Source organism: Brachycentrus maculatus, unplaced genomic scaffold (genome assembly GCF_059751285.1).
Source record: "Brachycentrus maculatus isolate JH-2025_06_01 unplaced genomic scaffold, ASM5975128v1 h1tg000496l, whole genome shotgun sequence".
Lineage (NCBI taxonomy): Eukaryota > Metazoa > Arthropoda > Insecta > Trichoptera > Brachycentridae > Brachycentrus > Brachycentrus maculatus.
Window position 1 is genome coordinate 100,929 of NW_028281243.1, and position 18,675 is coordinate 119,603.

Genomic DNA, 18,675 nt, shown 5'->3' on the forward strand with positions numbered 1-18,675 from the left:
CAGCCCCGTAAATGCTCAGTTCCATATTCTTCTTCATCTTTGATGAGATGTCATAAAATAACAAGAATATGGGGGTCTGGGTATTTACGTGGCCTACGACCCGTCATAGACTAGTTTGAGTGATCGCTACATACACGTGTAACATTCACCACTGACACCACGATTGACAACCAGCATTTGGACACGCAAAATGTCGTGAAAAAATAACTGGTCAAATTATAAGCTGCATAAGAATTTATTGAAAATCACGTTTTCATATAATTCTCACGTCGCTTCATGTACGAGTTTGCGGCAGTATCTATGGTTGATTTATGTTAGCTTTTATGTATCATCGATCCAAATCATAGATAATCCAGATTTGTGAACAGTCAAAATGTTGTAAATAAATTAACTGGTTAAATTATAAGTCAAAATAAAATTGAAAACGATGTTTTCAAGCGATTCTCAAGCATGTGAATATAATTGTGTCGGGTTGTGGTCCCGTGGTTAGTGTCGCGGATTCTTAAGTCAGAGTTTCTCGGTTCTAACCCACTCTACCACAGTTTGATACCTATTTCTAATAATGAGCCGCTTGGGTTCACAGAAATAGTACGAAATTGAAATATTTGTGTAAATAATAAAAACACAAATATTTCTGTTTTTAAAAAAAATCCAGGATTCGGACCTCACATACAAATAAAAGAGTCTGCTTGATAAAAAATTCAAGAATTCGAGTAGTGTGGTTGTCAATCATGGGTAGAATTGGTGAATATTACACGTGTGTAAAGTGATCACTTAACTTCTACTACTACCACCATCACGCCGTTTCCCCGCAGGGGTAGGCAGAGAGGATGGAACGCCACACTCTTCTGTCCTGACATACACTCCTCGCCTTCTTCACATCCATACATCTAGTCATACATACCCTCCGATTACGCAGACTTTTGACACCGCCAGATTTTAGGTTCTGATTGATCTGATTGTGCCAAGTCTTTTTCGGTCGTCCTCGTTCTGTTTTCCCTCTCACATTCGCCACATATATTTTCTTAGTCAGTCTCTCGCTAGCCATTCGCCTACATGTCCATACCACCGTAAAGAACTCTTCCTAATCTTTTCAATTATCTTCGTTCAGCCTTACATTCCTTTCTTATATCTTCGTTTTTAATTCTGTCATACAATGATTTTCCACACATTCGTCTGAGGGAGGACATTTCAACAGCGTTCACTCCGCTTTCATCCTTCCTTTGCCAGTTCCGTGTTTCGCTTCCATACATTAGTGTCGGTACCAGCACGCCGTTGTGAACTGCTAGCTTGGCTTCCATGGACACACTTAACCAAGCCCTGTAAATGCCCAGACTTCCGTATCTTCTTCACCTATGTTGAGATGTCAAAAATGTAATGGGTTTTTCAACTTAGTTTTTTTTTACATTTTTACATCTCAACATCGATGACGTGATTTGTTGACGATGCGTTATTGCACTCCTAAATTGACTAGGGGTGCTGACGTTTCCTCTATGCAGTGATGGCGGATGCGCGCGCCTCCACACTCGACCTCGGCCCTGACCGTGGTGAGGCGCAGGAACCTTGACCACCCAACTTGTAGCCACGAATAAATCGCGCCGACCACACACTGTTATTAGCGCTAGTGGTGAAGTTTATTTAAATGCTTCGAGACATCTCGGATGTCCAAACTAAAAAAAACAGTAAGTGACATTTTTTGTAGTACGTTTTTTTTTGTATTTTTGGACTAAGTAGAATCTAATGCAAAAAAGTACTACAAAAAATGTCCCTTAGTGTGTTTTAAATTTGGACTGACGATCTAAAGAAGATGGAGGTCTGTGCATCCCGAAATCGGTTGGAGAAAAGTGCTGTTACGTGTCGAGTTGATGAAAGATTATCAGTTCAAGATTTCTAACACTCTCCTTATCATCCAAACACTTATTCGTGACTACCGGTTTCGGAACAATCATCCCATCATCAGGGTTATTAAAATAAAATCATTACGTTTTGACATTTGTACAAAAATAAATTTTTGAAAGAGAGTAAGAATAAGTGTTTATAAAAGTGGTATTACACGAAGTGAACGATGAATGATAAGGAGAGTGTTATTCAGAACATTTTGAGTGTGTCCAAATACTTGTTCACAAATCTGGATCCAATTATAGGAGTATTTTTCATATTATTTTTTGACATCTCATCAAAGATGAAGAAGAATATGGAAGTCTGGGTATTTACGGGGCTGACGACCGTCATAGGCTGGTTTAAGTGATCACTTTACACACGTGTAACATTCACCAATTCTACCCATTATTGACAACAACACTACTCAAATTATCGAAAGTTCTACCATATAAATATGAACCCATTTTGAAACATTGTTCTTGAATCACTAGAATTTCACTAGAGACATCTATTGGTGAGATGAAAAGAAGCCTTTTATTGAGCAGAAACTCTTTTATTAGTATATGAGTGTTATATGACCATACCACAGAGTATAATATATCAATGCTTTTAATATACTAAATATAAATATTTCTAGTTCTTTGATTTGAATTTGTTCTAAACATTAGTTACTAGGTATTTCTAATAAGTGGCTGCTTTATTTATTTTTCTAACCCTTATCCGCACCCTGTGGTGCATAGGGCACTGCGACGTATTAACGCACGTAATCTTGATCGTTACTTACATGAAGGCAGTGTGATCACTCATGCGCTTAGGGACCAGCCTAGGGCAATATTAAATAAATATTAGAGTGTAAAATCACTCATATTTATTTTCACTCCCTCCCTCCCTGGGAAACGAACCCGGGATCTCCAGCACGGTAGCTAAATACGGTACCCATAACACCGCCGCAACATAAGGTTTCTGAAACGCAAAAATTTGTGCATTTATCCGATTATTTTATTTTATTTTATTCATCAATAAATAAAAATATAAATTTGTTTGTTTGTTCAAAAATTCAAATCTCCTAACGTTATTCACCGTTGGCTTAAACTTACGATACAATGTTGCATTAGAATATGTGCGTGTTTTTATCTATCTGCCTAGAGAAAATACAATATATATTGACATCTCAATAAAGATGAAGAAGAAAATGGATGTATGGGTATTTTCAGGGCTTACGACCTGTCATAGGCTGGTTTAAGTGATCACTTTATACATATGTAGCATTCACCATTTTACTCATGATTGACCTACCCACACGCAGGGGTAGGCAAAGAGAATAGAACGCCACACCAACCTGTCTTTGCAAACAATCTTCGCCTCTTCGACATTCATGCATTGAATCTCGTACATATCCGCCTATTATTCCGACTCCTGACCTGAACTCTTTCAAGCATTTGAAATACTTGGATCATGCAAAGTTTTCCTAGGTTTTCCTCTGCTTCTATTACCACCCACATTCGCCTCATTTTTTTACTGTTCTTTACTCATTCGATTCACATGCCCAAACCATCTCAACACACGTTTCTTAAGGCCCAATATGCGTCAAATCGCAACATATTTTTCTCTAAAACCAGATAATATTTTCAAAAGATTTTATAAAAAGATAAAATTATAAAAATATTTTTTCAATATTTTCGAAAAAAAGTCAAATGTGTGTAAATTATATGTTTGTGTCTCATATATATTTTTTTAACAATTAAATTTTCACTGTGTTAAGTTGTTTGATATTTTTAAAAAACCTTTTTCTCCTTTACTTATTACATTTTTTTACATCAATTTTTTTTATTATTATTCAAATTAAGTTTTCCCCATTTTACCCACTTCTATAATAAAGAACATTTATTTGAAAAAAAATATCCCAAGTGAATGACATTTCACAATTTTCTTTTGTTTGCTGGACTGAAAACAATCTACCCATGTACCAAGGTCCTATTTTCACGTTTTTAACTCCAGGATTGTGGACATTTTTGTTTATATCAACAATTTAATGTTGGCTTCTGGAAGGTTCTCTTTCTTAGAGATTTGGGAGCCACCTCAACAACATTTTCATTTCTATGTATATACATCACAGGTCAGTTGACATTTTAATTTTTAAATATGTAATAAAAACAATACATATTAATAATATGTTTATATGTTTTATTCCTGTCAGTTATTCTTTAATTAATTACAGAAGCAGTATTTTATTTAAAATTGTAATATAATGTAAAGAAATTAATATGTATGTATATTTTGTACATGTTTATTATATATCATATAATTTTATTTTGTAAATTATCTAATAAATAACTACAATAAATTAATAATCATTAAATTAAATGTAAAAATAAAAATAAAAATGTGTAATTAAAATGTAATGTTTTGAAATCACTATAAATATTTTATTATAACTTAATTATAATGTCTACCGGTTTCGAAGCTAACCGCTTCTTTATCAAGACTGATTAATGCTATTAATAATTAGTCTTGATAAAGAAGCGGTTAACTTCGAAACCGGTATACATTATAATTAAGTTATAATAAAATATTTATAGTGACTTTAAAACAAATTCAAATTTTAATTATAAAATGGAAAATCACAAAGTTAGTGCTTCAAATTTAAATGTTATAATGTGTATTTTTTAAATAAGTGAAAGAAGGAGGAATCATTTTTTATTAATTCATTCATCAGTCACTTTGTGGTAGTATCCATCGATTTAAAATTTAAGTTTTACTTGGTAAATACCACTATTTATTTAAATCTATTGTGACACGTGTTTCGATGCATTCATTTTGTGTGATTTGCATACAGTGTTTGAAAATGATGCGGAATGCATTGAAACTTGTGTCACGATTTAAAGAAATTGTGGTTTATACCAAGTAAAACTTAAATTAAGAAAGTATAAGTCTTATTTATTTTTTTTACAAAAATGTTAATAAAATTAGTATATAACCACTCACCAAGATTTTTACGTCTACCGGTTTCGAAACGTACCCGTCTCTTCGTCAGGACAATCACTAACACAGCATGCAAACAATACTACCCTTCACCACCATAGCACCATTTAGTTTTGAGTGTGTAAATGGTGCTATGGTGGTGAAGGGTAGTATTGTTTGCATGCTGTGGTAGTGATTGTCCTGACGAAGAGATGGGTACGTTTCGAAACCGGTAGACTTAAAAATCTCGGTGAGTGGTTATATACTAATTTTATTAACATTTTTGTAAAAAAATAAATAAGTAAAAATGACTAACCACAAAGTAAATGCTTTAAATATGAATAATATTTTAAAAAAAAGTATAAGTCACTTAGATTTTCATTGCCATTATTATGCTTTGAGTCTTAATAACCCAGAAAAATTCCAACAATGAGGATATACAGTATGATATTGCATATCTCAGAAAGGTATTTAATAAACCTAGTAATGATAGGCTGTCTGATATGTTAGCTTATAATTTAAATTTAAATGTACTTAATTCTATCACTCGATGATTTTACTTAATTGTATTACACGCGTATGGGTAAAATAATATATGAGGCGGATGTAGTTTGAAATAGAAGCGGAGGAAAAGGTAGCAAAATCAAGTACTTTAAATACTCGAAAGTGGTCAGATGAAGAGTCAAAGTAATTGGCGGATATGTATGAGGAGATGTATGAATGTGGAAGAGGCGAAAAGTGTTTGCAAAGACTCAGTGGTGTGGCATTCTTTACTCTGCATACCCCTACAATTGAATGATTAATTAGGTGCTTGAAGATGATATTTTTACATCTTCAACGTAAGACGGTAGCCGGCAGTGAATAATATCTCGTGTAACATCTGTATAGCTGTTATGTAAAAATCTTGAATATTAATAATTCTCTTTCTTATACATACATATCACATTATTATAATATTTCAGTTCTAAAATTATGTTTTTATTTCCTAGTACAATGTTTTTTTTTTCTTTAATTATTATGTATGAATGTATTATTTCAATGTTTTATTGAGCTGTTAATTTTTCCATAATAACTATGGTAATATCAACGATTTATAAAAAAAGCTGAATATTGTATTACATTTTCACAATCATTCAGACGCTGATAATATTGTTCCGTGTTATTGTTCATACAGTGTTTGAAAATGATGCGGAACGCATCGAAATATGCGTCACAATCAATTTGAAGAAAAAGTGGCATTTAATAAGCAAAAATTAAATTAAAAATGAATAGATTTTACCACAAAGTGACTGCCCAATCAATTAATGAAAGTAATTTTCAGTTGCTTGAACTGTGTTGGGTTAGATTCATCGGGACGTTTTAGGACATCCACGTCAATAACAGTGACATGTTCCCTTGGGATAGATGGGAACCATCCTGTATTGGAATAGTAATGATGAATTGGTGACATCATTATCCAATATTTTGGGAGCATCATCGTAACAAGACATAATGTTAATTTGTGTATTATCTCTTTGTTACAGAGACATCAGTACAGAGAGGAGACACGTGCACCGGACCCCCAGCTGCGTTATACAACGCATCGTGCATGACTCGCTTTAACCTGTTTAACGGTTATCGGTAAGTAGTATCTCCCTTACTTCCCCTCAGTCAGCGGTTGCAGTCTTTGGCTGTCCTAAATGTTCATCGTCATCCAAGCTAGTACGTCTAAGTTTAAAGTCAGCTGCCCAAAATTTTACAGTAGTAAATGATGGAACAGAGTCCCCATACAAAGCGTCCAACTCGTCTTTAATTAGCGTAAGCGTGTTGCCTTTTTTAAAATATAAAAGGTCAAGGGATTTTGCATCCCTTACGTCACTGCGACCATATAGGATCTATTGACACCTCTCTCTGTGTCATAGCTCACTCTCAAGACCTACGTGAGTCATGTAACTCGCAACCTGTCTTGGTGGTAGGAGCTTCACCTTCACGGAGTCTAGTAGTTGATCTTGAAGGATGTGACTTTGATTGCGAGCGGGTGCATCACAGTTATAGAAAATGTGGATGGGTGTTTCGCTATCCTCCAAACCAAATCTGCGTGTTGCCTTTCAAATACAAATATTCAATGACTGCTCGATACTTGAGTTTTAAAAAAGCGCTCACGGAAACTCACTCAAATGACTGTTACTTATTTCTCTTGAAATCATAGATTTTCGTTTTCATTTCAGAACATCAAAATTTGTAAGTAGCAGACACCGGATTTTGCAGCCCTTTAGAGAGACGTGACTATCAGCCGCACGTGCGCTGTATGGAATCGAGCGAATGAATTTATCATTCGGCCGCGCGCCGTTGCCACTGTCGCCCCGCGCCCCCCGCCCCCCCAGCCTGCCCGTGCCCCCATGCACCCCCCCTCCGCGCGTCTAGCCGTCCCCCGCCCGTGAACCTACTACCCGCCCACTCCAACATTACAGCGCCACTACCATTATCAATAAGGTTTGTCCACACTTCTTGACTCTTTTTTTTTTTTAGATGGGAATTGCATTTATTATTTACCTTGCTTATTATGTACAAGGTTTATAGATCATTTAGTGGATTTTTGTTTCTTCTAGCTAATTTAATATGTTTTTATTTGAATCTGTGTTGGGAACAGGAGGGATAATCTAGTGCGGGACAAACAGGAACTTCTCAGCATTTGCTCATTGCTGGGAGGAAACCACGTAAAACTCCTCAGGAGAAGGCGGACTGTTGACTTATGAACCCTAAAGGTGGAGACTCACCGGAGCATTTCGTCGCAACACATTACAATGCGAGCATTCAGGCAGTCAGTACACCGAGCCGAGCGCTCCGGCCATAGTTTCGGATGTTCGGTGATGCTCGCCGCGAGCGATGTTACGACGTTATGTTACTACGAAATGCTCCGGTCAGTCTCCACCTAAAAGGCTGGTAATACCCTAATGGCTGATTGGCTATATTAGTACTACATATACTGGCAGTGTGAATACCTGCCCACACCTTTTATTATTAGGATTAGCAAGTGTGTTAGTTGGCAAGTTGGCAAGCCTGCACAGCACGCTGTCATAGTCTGTGCATGCGATGTGTACTCAAGTTTTTCAATACTACTTTGAACCATGAGCACCACATTGAATATGTTGTTTAAAACTCTTTGGGTTTTTATAAAATACAATATATTAAAAAGGTTTTTATAAAATACAAAATAATGCCCAAAACGTTTAAATTTCATTTGTATTTTTTTCCGCCTCTGTAATGGTTAGTTCCTGAAGCGCAGGAGTGATCACCTTGCCTTCATGTAAATAACGATCAAGATAACACTGCCTAGATACGATGCAGTGCCCTATGCACCATTGGGTGCGGATAAGGGTTAGAAGAAGAAAAGAAACATTTAATTTGATTTGTAAGACGTCTAATTTAAAGTGAAAAACCTGTATTAATTACATAAATTTTTGGTCCATCTGACAGATGTACTAGGATCGCAGAACATTGTTAATTGATTATATTTGTGATCTTGTTGTCTCGGGAGTAATGTTCCGATATTTGGTTTGTTCCAGACGAGGGAGGTGGGAATCGGTTCACAAATAGTCCCGGAGGAGAGGAAGAAGATCGTCCAAGATGGGTTCGGTGAACGTGAATCGCAGCGTCTCCGATGCATTCTACCGCTACAAGATGCCCCGGATCTGTGCCAAGGTGGAGGGCAAGGGGAACGGCATCAAGACCGTCATCGTCAACATGAGCGAGGTGGCCAAGGCTATTGGGAGGCCCGCTACGTGTGAGTATATGCAACTCTATGTTATCTGACGTACAACTTGTTGGGTCACTTTGGGCCGGTCTCCAATCTCCCCTGTATTCCAAAAGATAATGTTAATTCTGACTAAACCTTGTCTTCTCGCTTGCGATATAACACTGAACTCCTCCCCACTTCTTAAGCCTTCTGTCTTCCACTGGTAGATATAGGCCTTTTACGAATCTTTCCATTTTTTTTGGTCTGTTGCTATTTGCAGACAGTTTCTACTCCCCCACAGCGGCTATGTCGTCGGACCATCTCTTTTGGGGTCTTCCGACGCATCTTTTGTTTTCCCAAGGTCTCCATTAAAAAAAAAATGGGATCCATCTTATGGGTTCCTGTCTTAATAATAAGCAATATCGCTCACTCCTTTCAAGAACGTCATAAAACAAAAAACTTGATTTTTCAGGAGAACGTTTTTGAAATTTAAAAATATTATACAATTCATTAAAAATAAATATCAAGCCACTTATTGAACTTTTAACTGTGCAACAGATCTTTTTAGGTTAAAACTGAAGGTTTTTTCTCTGTTTGAAGAATAAGTAGTTTATCAAAAAAAATAATTAAATAATACCTTTTCTTAAAAATGCAAAAACAACACTCTCTGCCCTGTAGCGAGTGAATATTAAGTTAAAAATATGCTTCTTTTTCTGGGATATAGTACATTTTCTGGGCATTCCGAAAACATGCACAACTGAAAATTGACGATTTTTGATTTATGACGTTCTTGAAAGAAGTGAGCGATATGTCCCGCCCATTGCCACTTGAGTCTTGCCACGCGATCCATGGTATCCTCTATTTTGGTTCTATTTCTGATATCTTCATTTCTCACTTTATCCATCAGGCGATACTATGTAAAAAAAAAATACAAAAATAATTTAAAAAAAGGGCGGAATCATTTCTACTACTACTACCATCACACCGTTTCAGCAGGGGTAGACAGAGAAAATGGAACGCCACACTCTTCTGTCCTGACATACACTTCTATCTACCTTCACATCCATACGTCTAGTCATACATGCCGTCTGATTATGTAGGCTTTTCACACCACCAGATTTAAAGTTCTGATTGATCTGGAAGTTCCAAGTCTTTTTGGCGGTCTTGTTCTGTTCTCCCGTTCACATTTGTCAAATATATTTTCTTCATTCTCTCATTATACATTCGCTCCACATGTCTTTATCGCCTTAAAGGACTTTTCTTAATTAATGTTATACCTAGTTCAGCCTTACATTCCTCTCTAATATAATAATTTTTTATTCTGTCATATAACGATTTTCCACACATTCGTCTTAAAGAACGCATTTCAAATCAAGTATTACCATAACATTAAAAGTTCTGTTTGGCCTGTTGCCTTCGTTTCTAATTTTTTACCCCATTATTTTAATTTTAGTCTGTTGTTAATTATTGCATGAGATATTTATATGAAAAAATTTATTCTCAAAATCATTTATTTTGAGAATGAGCACTGGAACAAGCAATCAGTTGGTGATAAATTATTAATCCGGTGTTGGTATTTTGCATTCAGATCCTACCAAGTACTTTGGATGCGAACTCGGAGCCCAGACGCAGTTTGATGTGAAGAATGAGAGGTTTATCGTCAATGGAAGCCACGACGCCACTAAGCTGCAAGACCTTCTGGACGGGTAACTCAAATGTTCATTTATGTTTTTCAGTAGTAATTCGAGCCACAACAGGGTGGATACAGGCCCCAATATATATATATATTTTTTTTAAACTTCATGCACAGAAAAAAACATATACATACGTGGGCTTATTGCTAAAAAGCTTTATCTTTCAACCAACCAAAATTTTATATAGCTATTTCCAATCAGAGGGTAGGTGGTGCGTGAACATAAAAAAATCATAAATTATAAATTACTGCCGTATTGATTACGCAACTACTTTATATTATATTTAATATTTATGAAATAAATATACCCATTTGACGATATCGTTGACACTCCGTCGACATTCTGCCTCGTCTTTACAGTTGATTTTTCTTATAAAAAGTGTTCCTCTTATTTTTAGAGTGTGTCATCACATATGTGTCGTTTGCAATATATTTGCGTCGATTGAGTATATTCACCTACAAAAAAGATGATTTATATGTTGGTCATATTAAGCAATAATAATAAAACAAAAATGCGAAAATAACTCAATTGGATACCTATTAACAAAGTGATTGATACATAATTTGCAGTTGATATATTATTTAAAAATTAATAAATGGAATGCACATCTATTTTATAAATAGGGAGTTTTTAAATAATAAAAAATCATAAACATGTAACTAGAAATAAGGATAGAATAACTGCCAAATAAAAAAAACTTTAAAACAGAATCGCAAAATTGCGATGCCTTAATGTATGAAGAATGAAAACAGTCTGAATGAGCTTATTGTAAGAAGATATAAATAAATATGATGTTAAATTAAGTGTATATATAAGTTTGTATTAAATGTAACATAAGCCAACTTATAATAATTTAAAATATATATATATATATATATATATATATATATATATATATATATATATATATATATATATATATATATATATATATATATATGTATATTGCTAAAAGTGTGACCGTCAATATACTGACGACAGAAGTTAGAACATCCGGGTTTACGTTGTACAATATTTTATGAATGTAAACAATTTCCAGGTTCATCCGCAAGTTTGTGCTGTGCCCAGAGTGTGACAATCCGGAGACGGAGCTGCTGGTGAGCGCCAAGAAGGGAGTCATCTCCCAGGGCTGCAAGGCGTGCGGCTTCCACGGCGCTCTGGACTTCAACCACAAGCTCAACACCTTCATACTGAAGAACCCTCCCAACGCACCCGTATCGGGACAGGTTCGTTGCACTTTATCATGTGTCTGTGACCACTGGGAAGGCAGCAGTCTTCCAGGACTATGAGGGATGCTCCTTAGACTTATAGAGACTAGATGCCAATATTTTTAATTGGCGTGACAAGCGCCGTGGCGTAGTTGGGCAGACGCTCGACTGCGAAACTGGCATCGTGACTTTGCGGGTTATTTTTTATTTATTTTTTTAAATTGCTCTGTTTTTTTTTTCATGTATCGTAATGAGTGTTTAATCGATATATCGACTCTGGTATACTTTGTCAAAAACACGACCGCTAATATATCGACGATGACGCCATTGTATTTTGGCCGTCGAGGTGGGAGGTTGTAAGTTCCAATTTGTCAATGATATTCACAAATAAACAATTTCAAGTAATATTTAGTGGAAATTAAAACTATTTTTTTTGTAAAACCTGTTGTTTTCACCCTTACAATGTCGCATTAATCCAATAATGATGTTGAAATTTATTGCTATACTCAAAGTAGATGAAATGAGAATGTTTATCTAACGGAGGATGCACATCGATAGTATGTTTACTTATAAATGCTATTTTATTTTACTAGTTTCACAAGTTCTCCACCAATACCAGAAAGAAATACTAAAATTGGTCACTATATATAATTTTTTTTAAAGGAATAACCTACAAAGCGTCTATTTTAGTTGCTTGTCTGCAGGTAGTAAGGATAGCGAAGATAAATGTGAAAAATACATCACAAACACCCAGACCCCATGAAAATAAATCTGCAATATAATTGGATAAAAATATTGTTGATTTTATACACACCGAATAAAAATTATTTTTGCAAAAAAAGTCTTCCACAATTTACCACATAAAATCGCCCGTTGTTACTTTTAAAAATAGCACAATTAACATAAAACTTAAATGAGAATATGTATAGAGAAGATAGAAAAATACACTGATAATTTTTTAAAGAGAAATTCCTTATATTCTAATATGTATATAACTAGCCCTTGTCGTCAAGACGAAATCAAACAGTATCACTGACTGTTTAAAAAAAAATCAAATGTAGATTTAATAGAATCAAACTGGTGTTTTTAAAGCATTAGATTTATACACTAGCTTGGAACTGCAGTATGCAGTATCAAGTTCCAAGGTAGAATGAGAATGAGCGCCGATTGATGAGAGCATTGCTTGATCAGGCCACCACGGGCAGCGAGGGCAAGCGCAGCAAGCGCTCCAAGAAGGGCTCCGTGACCAGCAACGGGGAGACCTCGCAGGGAGACACCACCGACCCCAGCGTCGACCCGGACCACAGCATCGAGATACCCAAACTTGTCTCGCAGGTACGCTAAACTTTCATTCAATTTTATTTTGTAGTAAAAAAATAACTATATAGTTTTTCCACATAAATTTTATTTGACCAGCGACTGGGTCTAAATGAAATGGATATTTTTAACGCTAGAATCACAGGTTTTTTTTTTTCAAATAAAAAAATGTTGACAATTTTGATACCATTTTTGGAATAAAGAGTTAATTTATTTTTCCGTTGTTCCCTTTGCCATTTGACTCTTCGAGTGCGAACCGTCGATAGATGGACTCTCTATTAATGTGTATAAAGTGCGGAGCGTCGGAATACCGACTATTGCGCATTTTGATTTAGGTATCGACCTGTACGGATGTGTCTTAGCGCGCGCACGTATAACGTTTTTAATAAGTTAATAACATTTATAAATAACCATTTAAAATTATTTTGCTGTGAATTTAACATTGATTTTTATATTTTTTTAAGCAAAAATTTTTTATTTCTACCTACAAAATGTCGAATTCGTCAAGTAGTGATGATGAAAAGCAATTAGCAATTTATGCAAAATATGTGAAAATAAGCTCAGCACTATAAGGGTTAACCTGCGATATAGTCAAGACCTTAACAAGGAGATTAGTATACAATATTCATATAAAATTATTGGACAATTCCTTCTTTTCTGCCTTTGAAATGAGGGAAATGCAGAACATAAAAATACCCTTCATGTCCTTAAGCATCAATCGACGGAATGGGTAGAAATTTCCCGTCTGAAGTGTATTAATTTAGGATTTCTTGTGGATGTTGGATTGATGGGTTTTGTGTCTGGCAGGTGTCGAAGGATAAGGGCAAGGGCAAGGAGGAGGAGGAGGACGACGAGGACACGTGGGCCGTGGACGTGTCGGAGGAAGCGGTGCGCGCGCGGCTGCAGGACCTCACGGAGGGCGCCAAGAACATGACGCTCACCGAAGACAACGAGAAGAGCGAGAAGCAGCGCATGGACCTGCTTTACGAGCTCATCCGCGCGCGCCGCGACCACGCGCAGCTCGACGCGCCCGCCGTGCAGAAGGAGATCCTGGCCGAGGCAGAGAGGTACATGCACCAATATTCAACCATACAAATGTGTCCTTTCATTCAACCAAATGTGTCCTTTTCTCAACCAACCAAATATGTCCTTTTATTCAATCAACCAAATGTGTTCTTTGATTTTTCCTACCAAATGTGTCCTTTCATTCAATGGAACAAATGTGCCCTATTATTCATCCAACCAATTGTGTCCTTTCATTTACCCAACCAAATGTTTAGTTTCATTCGCCCAACCAAATATGTATGTCCTTTAATTCAATCAACCAAATGTGTTGTTTCATTTTCCCTACCAAATGTGTCCTTTCATTCAACGGAACAAATGTGCCCTATTATTCATCCAGCCAATTGTGTCCTTTTATTCACCCAACCAAATGTTTTGTTTCATTCGCCCAACCAAATATGTCCTTTTATTCAATCAACCAAATACAATTATCAATTAATTTATTAATAAATTTGTACAGCACATGTGAACTTTGGCTGGGTTATTGCTATGAAGCGATATCTTCTAACAAAAAGCAAAAACAGACTAGTGATATTAGTCAAGGTTTGTACCTAATGCAGGTTGCTGTATAGTGTAGTAGACGCTCGACTGGAAAACTGCTGTCACAGGTCTGATTCTTGCCAATTGCAATATAAATTGAAAACAGATTTATTTTCAATTAGTCAGGGTATTTGTGATGTATATATTTTTTATATATTTGCCTTACTATTCTACCTGCACACAAGCCTCTAAAAGTGGAGGCTCTGCGGGTTATTCCTTAGAAGAAAATAATAACAAGGTGTTCCCTTAGGCTGGACATCAAGTCCAAGGCGCCCCTGCTGCTGGCGGAGCTGCTGTTCTCGGTGTCCATCGCGTCGGAGATCAGGAAGCACCGCCTGCTGCTGCTGCGCTTCACCCACCAGGACATGAAGGCGCAGCGCTCGCTGCTGGGCGGCCTGGAGCAGGTCATCGCTCTGCACAAGGACACGCTGCTGCCCAAGACCGCCAGCATCCTCAAGGTACCCACCCCCCTACATCTGCACTCACACAAACCGATATGAGGTCAGATTAACCTTCGCCTCATAATAGATACAGGCTCAGAATTTTTGTTTTCCTCCGTACTATAATTATGTACAGTGAAACCTCTATCTATCGTTTTTAAAGGGACCTATTGAAATAAACTATGAATGCGGGAAAACAATGAATGCGGGATTAAGAGGTCAATACGCAAATAGATACGATCGATTACACGAGCTTTCGATAGTTTCTATCCCATACGTTGCCGTTGAATGTAAGAAAATTGGAAATAATGTAAAAAAACAGACAAAATGTATCCAAAATGCAGCTTAATTCGAACGATAAATGCGGTAAATGGTGATAGAGAAACGATCGATGCGGTTTAGTTTAGTATGAAATTAAGTCGGGATAGAAGAAATAAACGACACATCCGGGAAAACGATTATTCGAGGAACGATAGATAGAGGTTTCACTGTATTACATGAAAGTATTATAATATAAAGTTATTCATAAGTCAGTTCTCTGTACCAGTACTGACATCAGTTACTGACTGGATGTAGATTCGCCTTAATGGTTTGCTTGTGTGTGCTCGCGCAGTTGCTGTACGACCTGGATGTGCTGGAGGAGGGTGCGCTGCTGGAGTGGGCCGACAAGGTGAGGGGGCGCTACGTGTGCAAGGAGCTGGCCGCCGAGATGAGGAGGCTGGCCGAGCCGCTGCTGCGCTGGCTGCGCGAGGCTGAGGAGGAGGACGAGGCCGACACGGGCAGCGAGGACCAGGAGGACGACCTCGAGGTGACCACCGCTTGCCATACCCCACCCTCTCAAACACACTCACACACACGTGCACACACACACACACGCACACACACACGCACACGCACACGCACACGCACACGCACACACACACACACACACACACTCATACACACACTCATACACACACACACACACACACACACACACACACACACACACTCATACACACACACTCTCATTCTCGTGGGTAGATTTGGTGAATGTTGCACGTGTGTAAAGTGATCACTTAAACCAGCCTATGACGGTCGTCAGCCCCGTAAATGCCCAGACTTCCATATTTTTCTTCATCTTTGATGAGATATCAAAAAAATAATATGAAAAAAACTCCTGTAATTGGAAATAATCCAGATTTTTCGAACATGTATTTGGACACACTCAAAATGTTGTCCCATATTTCTCTTCGTGTCAAAATGTAAAATCACCACGATTTTACTTTATTTTATTAGGAAATTCAACAGATCAGTAGGAATGAGTTATACACGTATGTAGGTATTGCATAACGAGTAAATCTATTGGCGAAAGCTAAACTGGCATTAATAACTGATAATATTTTTAATATCCCCGTAATTTTGCAGATAAAGTACGACGACCGCGCCCTCCCGACACCCATGAAGATCCAGGCGCAGGCGGCCGCCGCCGCCGCCAAGCCCAAACACCATGAGGACGATGGGGCCGACGATGTGGACATCGATGCCATCTAAACCCGCTACGCCGACTAATCGTTTTTCCGCCATATACATTTCTCAATAGTTTGATCTTTAAATCTACATTTTATTACCATTCCCACTACTTGATTGACTACGCTGTCCGACACCACTAAACATGTATTTCTAGCGCCTTTGAAAGTAAGAAGTAATCTTGGATAAATTTGGCACTCTTATAATGAAAAATCGGTCTACCAGAATGCGTTAGGCAGTTGGTTTGAACATTTCGTCGGGTGATAGTTTTTACGGAAATAAATGTGTTTTTAAATATTTTTATTAAAATATTATGTAACCAAGAAAGAAATTATGCAGCTTTTCTACGGATATCCGATATTCTAATTTGACACCAGTGAATTTAAATATTTACAATTTTTTAAATAAAATTTTGAAAATCGGAAGAAATAAATGCATACCGGATCTGTACAGTATGTTCTTATGCCGCAATGTCACGGATATTTTGACATTCTTCTAAAATTTATACCTTATATTACACTAAATTTAACCCTTTTTTCAAGGATATGAGAATCGCAGAATCGCTGTAGAGAACTTCAACAAAGGATGCATTATTTTTTGGGTACTTAATATACCTTTTTTTTCAAACTGGCACTCTACAATTTTAAAAAGTGCTCTCATAGAAGTCTGTCGACATGAGCGCCTGCAAGTGCATTTTTATTTTTTCGAAATATATTTGTCACATCTTATTTTAGCTCTTTTGTATTCAATTTTTAAATTATTCGTATTGGATTTTCTGCATTGGAACAATGCCAGAGAATGTGCCAAGTGTACTGGCCGCATAGTGATTCACATACATTTTTTTTCTGTAAAATACGAAACGTATTGCGAACGAGAAATTGACATCTTTTGACGAAAGGACATGGGAATGTTTTCGCCTTTAAGTGGACTGGCAAATTGATTGTACGGTTATTATTTCTCTTATATTTAGATGATATGTGTCTGAATAATAAAATAATGCTTGTAATAGTTTCCCTCTGTTTGAAGATGCGATGTTGTGAACCTCCGTATTAGGAAATTGGTGTTTAGTTCTTGTACAAACCACTCGATGTATAATCCCAAATGTTTGTGTGACTAACGTAAAGGATTCTCGCTGTCTATTTAATAGTCGCTTCTCTTCTTCATCAACTTCTGGATAGTTCTTAAATAGCGTAATGTTTAGCATAAAGAGAATATATTATTATGGAATCGTACATGCTTTATGAACAACACAACCTATTGGAACTTATTCTTTGTAATCCTCTGTTGAGTTGTTCTTGATTTGTAATGATTAAATCTTTTATTGGAAATTGCTCTTTTATTTATTTCCCACTGTATCATCATCCCAAAGGTCTAAAGCCGCGGTGCAGGTACACACGGCATCTCTAAGCTGTAAAACATAACTAGTTTACTGATTCTGATTGATGTGCATACTTGGCTTAGTGACCAGAGTGAAACTGCTCCTTCAAAACGCTTCTTTCTCCTTATTAATAGAAACTTCAACCTTACGATGAATTGTATGATCCTACATTGTTCCCTCTATTATTAGGTGCGGAACAAATGCCAGAGGACGCTCATACGGCAAATATCTTCGCGACTTATATGAGGACATGGGCTGTTTGTATGAGGAGCTGAAGAAGGTTTTGCGAAATATACCGGAGTGGCGAAGGAAGCGTCATTTGTTGCTGCAGACCAATTTTCAGGATTGAGACAAAAGAAGACATCTTTTCAATGCTTCTCTAAAGCATTGAAAACCAGCTATACACTCTCACCCAAACTACCACAGCGAAGAATCAAGAATTCGAAATGTGACACTTTTGAATAAGCTCAAAATATGGGTTGTGAGAGTCTAAAATGAAGATGTTTTATACCCATGGGAATAGGAAATGATAAGTTATAGACACCATAAAGAAAAGAGAACTAGAGTAATTTGGTTATTTTACAAGGGAAGATAACTACAAATTAACACATTAAGGACAGTAAAGGTATTTCTGCCTGCTGGGTCCATTGATGCTTAAGGATGGGAAGGAATTTTTTATCTCCTGCGCTGGCCTCATTTCAAAGGCAGAAAAGAGGGAATTATTAAATGTTTTTATATGAATATTATATACTTATCTCTTTATAAAGATCGTAACTATATGTGCATTATTATCAAATCCCGTTGCCAGCGGTCCGCAGGCGTCAAAAAAAAAACCTATCCGAAATGTGTTAATATATTACATATATTATAATGCAAAATGGCAGGTAAACGCAGCATAGGAAGGAGGCGTATTATATATCCTGTCTAAAAGATTTGAATAGTTTCGCTGTAGCAAGTCAGTGTTCAGAGC

The 18,675-nt window shown here is 36.8% G+C and overlaps 1 protein-coding gene across 1 annotated transcript; it reads left to right on the plus strand.

Moving 5' to 3' along the window:
* The first annotated feature begins 7,049 nt into the window (after positions 1 to 7,049).
* eIF5 (eukaryotic translation initiation factor 5) lies at positions 7,050 to 17,655 on the plus strand. The gene is made up of 9 exons (XM_088272398.1): positions 7,050 to 7,314; positions 8,388 to 8,605; positions 10,146 to 10,263; positions 11,291 to 11,477; positions 12,651 to 12,794; positions 13,584 to 13,843; positions 14,629 to 14,836; positions 15,432 to 15,626; positions 16,226 to 17,655. The coding sequence occupies exons 2-9, from the start codon at positions 8,449 to 8,451 to the stop codon at positions 16,349 to 16,351; spliced, it is 1,395 nt and encodes a 464-aa protein (XP_088128524.1). The 5' UTR covers positions 7,050 to 7,314; positions 8,388 to 8,448; the 3' UTR covers positions 16,352 to 17,655.
* The last annotated feature ends 1,020 nt before the right edge of the window (positions 17,656 to 18,675 follow it).

What these genes read in the sequence shown, in the direction of transcription:
- eIF5 (XM_088272398.1), top strand. Translation starts at nt 8,449, where the DNA reads ATGGGTTCGGTGAACGTGAATCGCAGCGTCTCCGATGCATTCTACCGC. An exon ending in ACGCACCCGTATCGGGACAG is followed by an intron (nt 11,478 to 12,650) that starts GTTCGTTGCACT and finishes TTGCTTGATCAG; the next exon opens with GCCACCACGGGCAGCGAGGG. An exon ending in TACCCAAACTTGTCTCGCAG is followed by an intron (nt 12,795 to 13,583) that starts GTACGCTAAACT and finishes TGTGTCTGGCAG; the next exon opens with GTGTCGAAGGATAAGGGCAA.